At 41.9% G+C, this 14,412-nt stretch overlaps 1 protein-coding gene across 1 annotated transcript in view; it reads right to left on the bottom strand.

The window, feature by feature from the left end:
- Positions 1–373: 373 nt before the first annotated feature.
- Positions 374–14,412, bottom strand: part of LOC120930430 (platelet glycoprotein Ib alpha chain-like) — a 49,323-nt gene continuing 35,284 nt past the window's right edge. Inside the window, exons 10-12 of the mRNA XM_040341615.1 lie at positions 14,122–14,172; positions 3,615–3,676; positions 374–601 (exon numbers count right to left, since the gene is read on the bottom strand). Of these exons, the coding sequence (XP_040197549.1) occupies positions 3,617–3,676; positions 14,122–14,172 (111 nt within the window). The 3' untranslated portion in view covers positions 374–601; positions 3,615–3,616. The remainder of the gene's footprint in view (positions 602–3,614; positions 3,677–14,121; positions 14,173–14,412) is intronic.

Here is a 14,412-nt window from a genome sequence, read left to right as displayed (position 1 = left end):
CTACGTTTTTGAAACTTCAATTTTCAAAAACGACGTTGCCTACACACCATCATTTTTTCACAATGCTCTAGCAAAGCGAGGTTACGTTCACCACTTTTTTCCATTGAAGCTCGCTTCATAACTAGCTTCTGGGCATTCGCGGGTTTAAAAACGTTGTTTTAAATGTCGTTTTTTGCTACACAAGGTAAATTTTTGTGAAACAAAAACGACGTTTTAAAAAACGACACATAAAATGAAAGCATGCTTCAATTTTTTTTGTCGTTTTTCACAAGACATAAAACTACGTTTTCCCCCACACACGGTCATTTAAATTGACGTTTTTAAAAATGTCGTTTTTTTTCATCCCATAAAGTGATGGTGTGTACGCGGCATGACTCCCAAAGGCAGAGGCATGATGGGAATTGTAGTTTCGCAACAGCTGGAGGGCCACAGGTTGAGCACCCATGATGTAGTATAACTATATATTATATAACTTAATTATAATGTTATTTTTATGCATTAGCAGAGAAGAAATTGCAAATGAAATTTGAGTTGAGAAAGCCAAACAGTTTAAGAACATGAGGTTTTTGCCCCATAGCTCATGGACATATCCTTGTGTGTTCTGCAAGAGAAAATAGGACAATGAACAGAACTTTTTCCAGCAATAATAACCATGTATTACAAAACAATATATTTATATCTAACAATTACAGTTTTCTTTGTGGTGATATACAAACGATGCAACTAAAGTGGTTCTAAAGGCTCATGGTTTTTTCCTTCATGCATTATATCACGGCCCTCCAGGCCATTTCATGTGGCCCTCGCACCTCTCCCGCAGCTGCAGGAGAGCTCCAGCCCTCCTCTGGTCCTACTCCAGACCCTTACTTCCTGCTTTCAAGCATCTAATGTAAAGGGGAGGTGATGCGTTGGACATCTAATTTTACAGATACAATCGGCCCTTTTAAGGGCAATCATAATGCTGATGTGGCCCGCGATAAAAATTGAGTTTGACACCTCTGCATTATATGCATGAAGGTAAAAAACTCTGCAACAGCACCCCCTAATATTTAATTGAGCCCAATCTTTCTCCAGTGTTGTGCAAGAGAGCCTCGGCTCTCAAGGGACTCTCCCTCCTCATTGGCTGAGACATCAGCTGGAGCCATTGACTTCCACTGCTTTTATTAACAGCCAGTGAGCAAATGATAAGAGAGAGAGGTGGGGCAGAGCTGCGGCTCTGTGTGTGTATGTGTCATATGCCTGGTGAAGGGGTCCTGCGTGACTCTGAAACATTGCACTCTTATGTTGTGATCATGCAATAAATATTTTTTTGGATGCTACTTTGTGTCAATTCATGGTGTGCTGGCAAATATCTACTCTGTGTCTGTATGGACACGTAGAACAGTGACTCCGGACCCAAGGAGAGAAGGATCGGGGCTGCAAAACCACTGCACAGAGAAGGTAAGTATGACATGTTTATTATTTGAATGTAAAAAAAAACAAAGCTTTAATATAATTAAGTAAATATTATATTTTACGCTACAATGTCTGCTGCCCACCCCAACCAAATCTCACCAATGTGGTATGTTGTAAATATGTTGTGAGAAAACAAGAGGGTTAAATTGGTCCTGCCTAATCTTAGTGTGTGATGTGCAAAACAAAATAAATTGAATAAAGTGAAAAATAAAGAGTAAATTGTGTACGGTCTTTAAATTGCGAATTCACAACTGTAAATTAATATAAAGTGCACAATCTCAATCATGCTAACTGCATCAATAACTGGTAAATGTTACATCCATAAATAATAATGTGATCAGCGTGCTTCTTGTGCAACAAAATAAAAAATCGGACCGTATTCAAAAAAATGTTTAATATTGGAAGCAACAAAATTCACAATTTATAAAAAGCACTCTCAGTAGGGCTTCGGGATCAATTACAACTGTACAGCAATGTATCTGGGATGCCTTGCTGTCAGGAAAAGCATAGCCATCCAGCAGGAATTGCATGACAGTCACGTGCATATACGGCGCGTCTGCGTGCACACGTGCGCCTGTCACCAACATTGGCGCCAAAGGGGCTATTTAAAGTGAGTGCACCAAAAGGCTGTGTGTCTGAACCCTGTTACCTGTGCTGACTTCTGATCTTGAACCCGGCTTGCTCTCACTAACTTGTCTGCTTGATACCCTGACTTTGGCTTGTTTTGGACTGCTCTTCTGACTACTGCTCTGCCTGATCCACCTGAATGCTACCGACCCAGCCTGCCTGACTCTGCATCTGCTTCTCTGCCTGCTGCAGTTCTGCTCTGCAAATCACTCCAGTTCATGTCTCTTCTGCGATCTAGCCTGCCACAGCTCTGGTCTTCCCAGCCCTGCCGGTCTGCCTGTTGCATGACCAGCCACAATCATCCAGCCATACCAAATACTGGACTGATCCTAGGCACTCCTGCGTCACCATGCTTCTGTGGCTACTGTCTCAACCTCAAGGTCCCACAAGTCGGTGCGGCAAGAGAGGCTCTCTTCTATACTTCAGGCTCATGATCCAGGTACGTGACACTTGCATTCCATGGACTGGTATCTCCATAACCGGAAGTAACGTAGTGATGCTGTAAGCTCTGACCTACGTGTTTTATCGTGCCGATGTCATCAGCAGTGGCCAACAATTACCAGTGATATGGTTTACTCAAGCACAAAAGTGAATTGTGCTTGAGTAAACCATATCACTGGTAAGGGTTGACCGCTCCTGTTTAAATCTGAATACAATTTTTTTGGGGAAAGGTGAACTAACCCTAAATAGATTTGCCTACCACTAGTTACGAGCATAAATCTGCTTATATATCTCTATCTTAGGCTTTAATTCCTTATCCACAACACTAAATGTGCTCATACACCGAGCACATTTTAGATGGTTTCTAATTAATCAAACAAAATTTAATCTGTGGGTGGCCCTGTTGGCATCACTCTACCTGATATAATTCAGTTGAAAAAAGGGAACTGGTGGAAAAATTGTTAGCTAAACATCACCTACATCCAATCAGATGGCTTTCAAAATACAACAACCAAAGCGGGAGAATGGTCTATACACACTGTTTAGCTTGGATGGGGGAAGCTGTTAAATGTATTTCTTGGGTGTATATAGTGGAAAGAACTTTAGTACCCTTTCATTTGGCTCTACCCCTTCCCACCTTTTTGTTATTATGGTGCATGTACAGATGGGCCAAAGTACTCTGCCCAGCCTTTGGGCCCTGCCACAGCCCTTAAACATAACTGTGCCTGTGCAGGAGATGTCTCACTCATGTGCAAACACAGCAACATTTTGGAACTTTCAGAACAGCAGTTGTCCCTTGCATGCAAGGGACATGAGAGATGTGTCAAAAGACTGAGTTAAGAATCTCTGAAGAGATTATACTTCAAATCTATAAAATAAAAGTAAATGAGTATTAAAATGTGACAGAGGAAAGGGGAGGGCAGTTTAGGGTAAAGGTCCCCTTTAAGTTACAATGTGAAAGCAAAAAATGCCAAGGTCAAGCAGAAAATATATTACAACTTAAATAGTCCCTTTTATTCATGAATAACTGCCAATCCATATGTCAAATCTATCTGACCCGAACGTTGGGGAGAAAGAATTATTCCAATACTTACATTTAAGGCTTCTGAACTGTATTCGTTTTACACGGTGTAACTAGTTTGACCAGCCATTTAATCTGCAAAATAGCAAAAAAAAAATTGGTACCACTATACTGGTAGAAAAACTGTTGGTCATTTTATAAAACAAATAATTTCTTAAGAATTATATCTTTTGCCACTTTTTATGAAGAGTGCAAAATAAACCAGGTATAAATCAGCAATTAGCTGTTTAGAACATTGTACTGCATATGACCAATGCTGTATCTTGTCCTAGGTCAACAAGACCCAGACCTAGGGCGGCACTTTGCAAGGGGCCGGCACAAAAAGAGTCCCCGCCAGTTTGCACTACACTTTTAGTGTAGTGCCAGTATTATAAGGCAAACTGGGCTGGGAAGCAAAATGTTCTGGCTCCCCCATAAAGTGGCTGCACTGCTGCCGGTATGATAATACCAGCAGGGCCGCCATCAGGGATGGACAACCCATACATATGTAGGGGGCCTTGATGGCGTACCCTAACCAATGAGTTGTTGTGCAGGTGGTCTTTGGGGGGACCCAATTTCTAGTTTTGACTGTCCTATCATCACAGTGGACCTCTGAGACAGATGCCATGTCAGGAGGCTGAAACTGTCTGGAGGATAAAGTCAGCTGATGGGCGTAGGCCAGTTGAGTGAAGGGGAAGGAGCTCTCCACTGTGTAAGGAAACCCCATGCTGGGAGATCCAAACAGGAAGAGAGAGGGAATCTCTGCAAATTAAGGGAATCCCTTGCCCCCCATTGGAACTAGTGTCCCCACTGGAAAAGGTTGGGGTGGGTCTTAAACAGGAATGGGTGTGGCCTTGACAGAATGGGGCGGGTCATATTTTAATTAGAGGGTGCACGAGTTTAGTCAGGCCTAGGGCAGCACAAAACCTAAATACACCACTGCATATGGCCTTAGTAATATGTTTTAGATTCCACTTCCCATATACTGTATCCAGTTGTCTAGACTTGACATTGAAAGATGAAAATAATGCAAATAGCTCATAGTGTGTTACACGTTGATTTGATGGTCTACCATAGTTTTTAGACAGGGATTTTGTGTCTTAAGGGTGCATAACACTATTATATCCAAAAGATATAAGAAAAATTTCCTTTTGTGCCACTAAATTTTCTATAGCATTTTAGTAGTCGTTAACACTCTGTGTGCAGGATCACAGAGTTTCACATTAAATACTGCACAGCATTGTCTCCCAGTAACACACAAATAATAAAGTTTTAAACTTTGATGAGTGCCTTTGTACTAGTATAGGATCCCATGTAACTGTATATGTATATATAACAGACAATATTGTTTAAAAAAATAATAATAATAAAAATGCAAAAGCACAAACAAGCAAATGCTGTATATGATCTATGTTTAAACAAGATGACAGTTTTCAAATTCAGTTGACTATCACTATTTTCCACTGCTTGCTAGAAAGTCTATTGCCGCGTACACACGATCGTTTTTCGGCATGAAAAAAAACGTAGCTTTTCAGCATGTCCAAAAAACAACGTTTTTCCAACTTTGACATTAAAAACAACGTTGCCCACACACCATCGTTTTCGAAAAATGATGAACAAAGCGCGGTGACGTACACCACGTACGATGGCACTCTAAAGGGGAAGTTCTATTCGCCTTTGGACTGCTTTTAGCTGATTCTGTGTTAGTAAAAGACGATTCATGCTTTTTTGTCTGTTACAGCGTGATGAATGTGCTTACTCCATTATGAATGGTAGTTTCACCTGAACGAGCGCTCCCATCTCATAACTTGCTTCTGGGCATGCGCGGGTTTAAAATGTTGTTTTTGTCCACACACGATCATTTTTAACAACAAGAAAAACAACATTTTAAAAAACAACGTGAAAAAATGCAGCATGTTCGAAAACTACTGGATTACACTAAAACCAAAAGTTACATTTTAATTTGTTGCCTTTTGCTAATAGGAGAAATAAAAATGCATGAAGTTTTCCTTTCTAATTCGATCAGTCTGGAACACCATGTATACAGGCTAATTTTTCCAACCATTCAATGAAATGTTCAGGTTTTGATTGGCTTACTTGGGTCATTCAATGGCTAAAACAATTTTTTACAAAATGTATTATTTGACAAATTCAGTTGCATGAGGACTGCTGAAAAATTGCTGGCTAGTAGATGGAATGAAAAATTTATTTTTATACCTAAATTGGTATTGAAATTGCAAAACAAGTTGGCACCTTCTGAAACACTTCCCTTGTATGAATTTTTAATAGGCTACCAAATGTTTGTTTATCCTAAAGGATAAAGGAAGGCTAACAGACACTTATGTATTACTTTTGCCTTAAAGGGGTTGAAAAGTTAAACATTTTTTTTTTTTAAATAGCTTCCTTTACCTTATTGCAGTCCTCCTTCACTTACCTCATCCTTCGATTTTGCTTTTAACTACTTCCCTACCTGCCACCGCAGTTCTATGGCGGCAGGTCGGCTCCCCTGCGCGAGAGCCCGTACAAAAACGTTGGCTCTCTTAGCGGCCACTAGGCGTGCGCGCGCCCCCTGCTCGTCCCTGACTCCCGTGCGGGTGCCCGGCGGGTGCGATCACCGCCGGGCACCCGCAATTGCTCGTTACAAAGCGGGGACCGTCAGGGGGAGAAATGCCTGACTGTCTGTTCATACAATGTATGAACAGCGATCAGTCATTTCCCCTAGTGAGGCCACCCCCCTACAGTTAGAACACACCAAGGGAACATACTTAACCCATTCCCCGACCCCTAGTGTTAACCCCTTTCCTGCCAGTGGCATTTTTATAGTAATCCAATGCATTTTTATAGCACTGATCGCTATAAAAATGCCAATGGTCCCAAAAATGTGACAAAAGTGTCCGAATTGTCCGCCATAATGTCGCACTCCAGAAAAAAAAAATCGCTGATCGCCGCCATTACTAGTAAAAAAAAAATATTAATAAAAATGCCATAAAACTACCCCCTACTTTGTAAACACTATAACTTTTGCGCAAACCAATCAATATACGTTTATTGCGTTTTTTTTTTACGAAAAATATGTAGAAGTGTTCGCCTCTCTGATGTCTGGGACCATCCCCCACTCCCAATTTTTACACGCCTTTATAACGGTCATCCCAAAACCGGACAAAGATCCATCACTACCAGATAACTATTGCCCCATTGCTCTCCTAAACTCTGACTATAAAATATTTACAAACATTTTGGCTAATAGGTTGTCCCTACTCCTTCCCTCACTCATTTATAAGGACCAAGTTGGGTTTGTTCCCACCAGACATGCAGGAGATAATACTAGGCGTACTATTGATCTTATTGATTTGCTAACCAAGACAAAGAAGCCTGCTGTGATACTTAGTTTAGATGCTCAAAAAGCCTTTGACCGCCTGAATTGGTCATTCATGTTCGCTATCCTATCCATATATGGCTTCACTGGTCCCTTTATGCAGGCCCTGAAAGCGCTATACTCCACACCCATCTCTCAGGTCCAGTTGGCTTCTTATGTCTCTTCGCCATTTTCCCTGAGCAACAGAACTCGACAGGGATGCCCCTTATCTCCCCTACTCTTTGTCCTCGGTCTAGAGCCCTTGGCCGAAGCCATTTGCTCTCATTCAGACATAAAGGGGGTGACGTTGAGACATCGGGAATACAAGCTGTCCCTGTTTGCCGATGATATTTTATTAACACTGACCCATCCCCATATATCACTCCCCTTGCTCCACGCCACTTTAAATCAGTTTGGCAGTATTTCAGGTTTCAAAATTAACTCGACCAAGACTGAAGCCCTCCCTATAAATATTCCGACAGAAACACTCTTGACCCTAAAATGAAACTTTAAATACCGATGGTGCCCTCAATCGCTCAAATACCTCGGAGTTCATCTAACACCCTCTTATTCTACACTTTTTCAGGCTAACTTCCCTCCTCTGCTCACAGAAATTAATAGACTACTTAAGATGTGGACGAAGCTCCCCTTGTCCCTCCTTGGGAGGATAAATGTCCTCAAGATGTCAGTGATCCCTAAGCTCCTCTACCTCTTTGAAACCCTACCAGTAATGATCCCAATGTCCCAACTGAAATTACTCCAGCGAAATTTCCTGAACTTCATATGGAATAGCACGTCCCATAGGATAGCTAGCACAGTTCTTCTTACAACTCGCGCTAGAGGGGGTTTGGGAGCACCCGATATAATCAAATATTATTTTGCCACTCATCTGAGAGCTATAGCCTCTTGGACGTCCAGATACGCACCTAATAGGTGGTCAGAGATAGAGATGAGCATTACAGTCCCTGCCCACCCCTGCTGAATGTTGTGGCCTTCCTCTGACAAGTATATCCCTCAGTTGCGTAAGGTGTGTTTAAACCCAATGCTGTTTACACTTTCAATTTGGAAAAGCTGCTCTGGGAAATACTCCCTCTCATCCCCATGCTCTCCTTTAGTGAATATTATCTTCAACCCAGAAATCCCTGACAGCTTGTCATACGACGCCATGCTACCCTGGACAAAAGTTGGTGTATTTCAGCTATGCCATCTAATACACCCAGTGACACGTAAATTTCTTACTTTTTCTGAACTGCAATCAAAATACAAAATCCCGAAAAACCTCTTCTACTCATTTTTACAAATCAGACATTTCATTTCCACTAGAATCCCACAATTGACTTTAATTATGCCCATGGAATTTGAACTGTTATGTTCCAGAGGCCCTTACGAACCTCGCCTAATATCCACCATTTATACGATTTTACACGATACCCCTCATATCACGGAGCAAACTCATTCTTACAAGCGAAAATGGTCTCATGTTTTGAACAGACCCATTTCTTTACTCGAATGGCGGAATATTTGGGAGGCTACTTCCAGGGTATCTAGATGTGTAGCCCAGAAGGAAACTGCCTATAAAATACTAATGTTTTGGTATAGGACCCCGGAATTTGTATTGGCAAGGAAGCTAACACCTTCTGGTCTATGTTGGAAATGTGGTCTTTCCTTAGGCACCCACTATCACATATTTTGGGAGTGCCCTATGATTACACCCTACTGGTCTAAAATACATGCCCTCTTGGGAAAAGTTCTAGGTATTTCTATCCCTCTACATCCTTTATACCTCCTCCTGGGATTACCCCTTCCAAAAACACCTAAACCCCTTAGGAAATTGATGGCCTTCATTCTACTAGCAGCCAAACGGGCTATTCCCCAATGCTGGCTTACCAATGTTCCCCCCTCTTTTACACAATTTCTGGCAGATATTACAGACATACGTAGAATGGAATGTCTTACAGCTGTGATTGAAGACTCCTTAAGTAGCTTGGACGCCATATGGGGGAAATGGGATTCTTCTGAATATAACTCTGAGATTGCACAGGTAACTTTGAACTCTTGAGATTGGGAAGCGATTGTCTCGATAAAACATGTGAAAATATGACACCTGGCCTATTGTTGATCTTGTCTTAATGATTACTTGTCTTTTTCTTTCCTACACCATGATGCATTTCAATTGCTTGAAAATCATTTGACTTTTTTTTCTATTATCCCTGTTTACACATGACATGTTGTGATTATTTCTTTCTCATTGGGATTGTATCCCTTATGTTGACAGTTCTATATGAATCTGTATAGTGTTTCTTCTTTTTGAAATATTTCATAAATAAACAATAAAAAAAAAAAAAAAGAAAATATGTAGAAGAATAAGTATCGGCCTAAACTGAGGAAAAAAATTGTTTTTTTTATATATTTTTCGGGGGATATTTATTATGGTAAAAAGTAAAAAATATTCAATTTTTTCAAAATTGTCGCTCTATTTTTGTTTATAGCGCAAAAACCAAAAACCGCAGAGGTGATCAAATACCACCAAAAGAAAGCTCTATTTGTGGGAAAAAAAGGACGCCAATTTTGTTTGGGAGCCACGTCGCACGTCTGCGCAATTGTTAGTTAAAGCGATGCAGTGCTGAATCGCAAAAAGTGCTCTGTTCTTTGACCAGCAATATGGTCCGGGGGTTAAGTGGTTAAATGTCCTTATTTCTTCTGAGAAATCCTCACTTCCTGTTCTTCTGTCTGTAACTCCACACAGTAATACAAGGCTTTCTCCCTGGTGTGGAGTGTCCTGCTCGCCCCCTCCCTTGGACTACAGGAGAGTCAGGACGCTCTCTACGTTGCAAATAGAGAAAGGAGCTGTGTGTTAGTGGGCATCCTGACTTTCCTGTAGTCCAATGGAGGGGGCGAGCACGACACTCCACACCAAGGAGAAAGCTTTGCATTACTGTGTGGAGTTACAGACAGAACAGGAAGTGAGGATTTCAGGAATTCTACCTTTACAACCCCTTTAACTATTTTACTAAAATAAATACTGTGGGTACCACTATGCCAATATATTCATAAGTGATAAATAAAAGTGACATAGTGCAAACTAAAGTTTTTTTAGGCAATCCTGGGTGCTTCATGCCTTATTCCCAGTGTTTCCCCTGTGTATCCACCATGTGTAATGATGTATTCACCCGCCACTCACCAGATGTTGATGACTCCCTTGCTGTATAGCAGGAAAAGTCAACCGAGCTTGTAGGTTTTTTTGGGGGGACCTATCCCACCTTCCCTGATGTCCTCTGGAGACTCCCACAGGTCCTGGCTCCTTCCTATTGCGATCCCAAAATTTCTTCCAAAACGTTATTATGCAGGTTAAAAATTAAACCCTGGGAATAAGGCACGAATCACCCAAGACTGCACAAAAAGACTTTTGTTTGCACTATGTCACTTTTATTTGTCACTTGTGAATATTATAGTGGTACTCACAGTATTTATTATAGTGGTATTCACAGTAATTTTTGTATAATTAACAGTTTATGGTTAAAGAAGTGCTGCCTGAACTTTATCTATATCTGTCAATCCTTTTGGGTAGTATAAACAGCAGCTGCTTACATCACATCCTGGGGTGTGCATTATAATCTGTATGAACAATGTAGGAACATTGCAATGTACTGTTACAACACATCGCAGTGTTTACTATTTTTTAATTACCGTATTTATCGGGGCATTGCGCGCTCCGGCGTATAGCGCACACCCCTAAAGTGGACCCGCATTCCTGTAAAAAAAAACATTTTAGTACTTACAGTTTTGGTGTCTTGCGCGGCGTCCATCGGCAGCCTCGTCAGGTCCGGCGTCTGTCTGCGGCTTCGGTGGTGTCCTCCTTGTCGGGTCCGGCGTCCTTCTGCGGTGTCCTCCCGGCTCGATCCCCGCTTCCCGCGCTGAGTTTGAACCACTGCACCAGCATATACCGAGCGCAGTACACTCGGGTATAGTCGGGCAGGCTAGGCTCCTCTCGCGGTCACATCCTGTGCGTCCTGTACGTCCAGGACGTGACCACGAGAAGAGCCGAGCCTGCCCGACTATACCCGAGTGTACTGCGCTCGGTATATGCCGGCGCAGTGGTTCAAACTCGGCGTGGGAAGCGGGTATCGGCGTATATCGCGCACGCACGATTTTGCCCTGATTTTCAGGGCAAAAAAGTATGCGGTATACGCCGATAAATACGGTAATTGAAAAGTCACAATGTCACACTCTATACAGAACAGTGCATTGCGATGTGCTGTGGCACTTTGGCACACATTTTTTGTATGCTTTAAAAAAAAGATCCAGGCATACTGCATTTTTAGGCAACACACAGCAGCACCCATGCAGGGTGTGACATGGGCATATAGAATAATTGCTTTCTATGTGTCCTTGCGTTAAACTTACTTTGATTAATGCAACTCAAAGTACCATATATTCTCGAGTATAAGCCGAGTTTTTCAGCAAATTTTTTTGTGCTGAAAATGCCCCTCTCGGCTTATACTCGAGTCACCTTTTTACGCCTGATCTCAAGGACTTTGGGGACCCGGTACTTGGCACACATATAGCCCCACTCTTCCTCTACAAGTGTGCAAAGTTCTTTGCATTGGGGCCTACGGCCGGGGAGCATAGACTCCATAGACTCCCATGTTAAATGGTAATTTCTCTGGTAACTTTGGGGACCCGGTACTTGGCACACATATAGCCCCAGTTCTAATCTACAAGTGTGTAAAGTTTGCTGTCTGGGGGACCTACGGCCGGGTAGCACTGATTTTTCAAATCTGCACCCCTTCTATATACTCCCATGTTAAACGTAACTCTAGTCATGGACACAGTGAGGCATAGACAAAGTGAGGCATGGACACAGTGAAGCATGGACACAGTGAGGCATGGGCACAGTGAGGCATGCACATGGACAGAGTGAGGCAAAGTGAGGCACAGTGAGGCAGTTGGAGCACCCTAGGCTTATACTTGAGTCAATACATTTTCCCAGTTTTTTTTGTGGTAAAATTAGGTGCCTCAGCTTATATTCGGGTTGGCTTATACTCGAGTATATACGGTACTTGAGTATGAACATGCCTTTAGTCTGTAGCAAACATACATTGCTTGGGATCTCTGGAGGTAACCAAAAAGTAACCAGAAAATGTTTTAAATGTTTTTTTTTTTCCTTTCTATTTTCTCTATTTTACCTGCCAAGGAATTAGCATTTTTGTCTATCCAGTCCTGATATCTGCACAGCTCTGCCAAACAGCAAAATCAAATCTAACAGGGCATATGACTTGGTTTTTCTCTGCTGCAGTTTGCCCACCTCAATACCAAACACTTTCATCCCGTTCCTGCCCAGACCAATTTTCTACGTTGCTGTTATAAAATTTTGCAAAGAAATTATGTTTCTTTATAAATTTAGGCCAAAATGTATTCTTCTACATTACTTTGGTGAAAATAACCCAAATCAGTGTATATTATTTAGTCTGTAGGAAAGTCTACAGTCCACAAACTGTTATTTATATATTTGGAAATCAATAAGTACTAATGTACTGAGGGCCTATCTCATTTCACGAGACCCTAAAATGCCAGGACAGTACAAAAAACTCCCAAATTACCCCTTTTTAGAAAGTAGACAGTCCAAGATATTTAAGAGGCATGGTGAGCTTTTTCAAGTTGTCATTTTTTGTCACAATGTTTTGGAAAATTAAGAAATTAAATAATATTTGGGTTTTCTCTCATTTTTTTTTTACATACTGTTACTGAAGCAGTGTCACAATATGCCTGGTGTGTCGGGTATCAGGGACACTGATTGGTGACAGTATGATTTTTAAGATTTTTAACATACTGTGACCAGAGCAATACACTGTACTACTCTAGTGAAGTATTTTTTTTTTTTTTTTACACACTATGATTGCTTAGAACAGTGATATCACTGTTTTTTTTAAGATCGTTGGCAAACTTAGATGTATTATTTATACAATTTTAGCTCAGATTTGCCTTTTGTGAAGGATTAAGTCTGTCTCAGTGTGCAAAGTTAAGTTTAGTTTAAAAGAATATGCATTAAGCTATTCATATGATCTCTTATGTATTAGTAGTATACAGGGATGGACTCGGAACTAAATGTGGCCTTGGACTTCATCCAGACCGCCCCACTTTAATTTTGCAAACACGCACAAAACAGTATATAAACTATATGTAATTGTGCAACAAAAGGGGTAGGGTAGTATACAGACAGCCTATGGCAGTATAGAGACAAGCTAGGGCAGTAAACAGACAGGCTAGGGTAGTTAATGGAAAGGCTGGTGTAAAAGGGAAACTCTGATTTAAGGTGGTGTCTGATCACCAGAGCCCCCTTACATCAGAGTCCGCAGCATCAGAGTTCACAGTGTAAGGACAGGGCATGGAGGAGTTCTGCAGACTCTAATTTAAAGGGGAACTCTGTGGACTGTGGTGTACAGGGAAACTCTGATGTGGCTAGGGGAGTCTCTGGTCACCAGAGCTGGCCTCCTTACATCAGAATACACTATGGTAAGGGGGGGCACTGATGTAAGAGGGGAGTGAGGACAATGATATAAAAGTTCCCCACTTATATCAGTGTTCCCTTTATCTTAGGGTCCTTACACGCCTCTTATATCAGTGTCCCCTGCAGATTCTTTTCAGCAGATGGCAGTGGCAGGGCAGTCTGTCTGTGGAATAGAACTGTCTTGCGATGTACTGACCCAAAGTTTCTGGTGAAGTCCAGGGCACTAAATATAGGAATGGATCCTCTTCTCCCCCACTCCCCCTCCTTGTAGATTGTTTTACATTTTTGGAAAAGGTGCCTTTACATGCACTGGGTCAGCGGACTGCCACGCCCTCTGAGCCGAGCCCTTTGGTGGACCGCCCCATCTCCCATGCCAAGCTGAGCAGAGCCCTTCAGTGGACCACCCCCCGAGCCAAGCTGAGCCGAGCCCTTCAGTGGATTGCCCCCCGTGCCAAGCTGAGCTGTGCGCTTCAGTGGACTGCCCCGCCCCCTTTGAAAATTACGGACCGGATGGGGACATGGGCAAAGCTCCCTGGGCCAAGACACAGCACTGGACAGACTGTCACTGAAACTGGCCCACTGAGTCATCAGCCCACTGGGAAACTCCCGGTAGTCCTGATGGCCAGTACATGCCTGGTATTATATAATTATAGTTTGAAAGTTACAAGCAATACTTACTGCGGTGCCGGAAACAATTACTACAGGATCTTTAGGTCCCCCTTTTTTATTCTGTAGAAATAAAACAGATAAAGCTCTAACGTTAAATAATACTCAGGGATCAGTTCAGATTTTGAATGATACAAATGGAAATTGTATTTCACCACACATGACATACCAAGGGGCACAGAAAAATTGTTAACATATAAACGCATATATGGCACTCTGCGTTAAAGCCAGCCACCGTAAGGACTCATACATGTCAGCATAAACTGATTCAGTGGCTGGCTAAAAATAAGCAAAATGTATTAA

Source organism: Rana temporaria, chromosome 3, assembly GCF_905171775.1.
Source record: "Rana temporaria chromosome 3, aRanTem1.1, whole genome shotgun sequence".
NCBI classification, from domain to species: domain Eukaryota; kingdom Metazoa; phylum Chordata; class Amphibia; order Anura; family Ranidae; genus Rana; species Rana temporaria.
The sequence above is the reverse complement of the archived record's forward strand: the minus strand, read 5'-3'. Positions and strand labels throughout refer to the sequence as shown.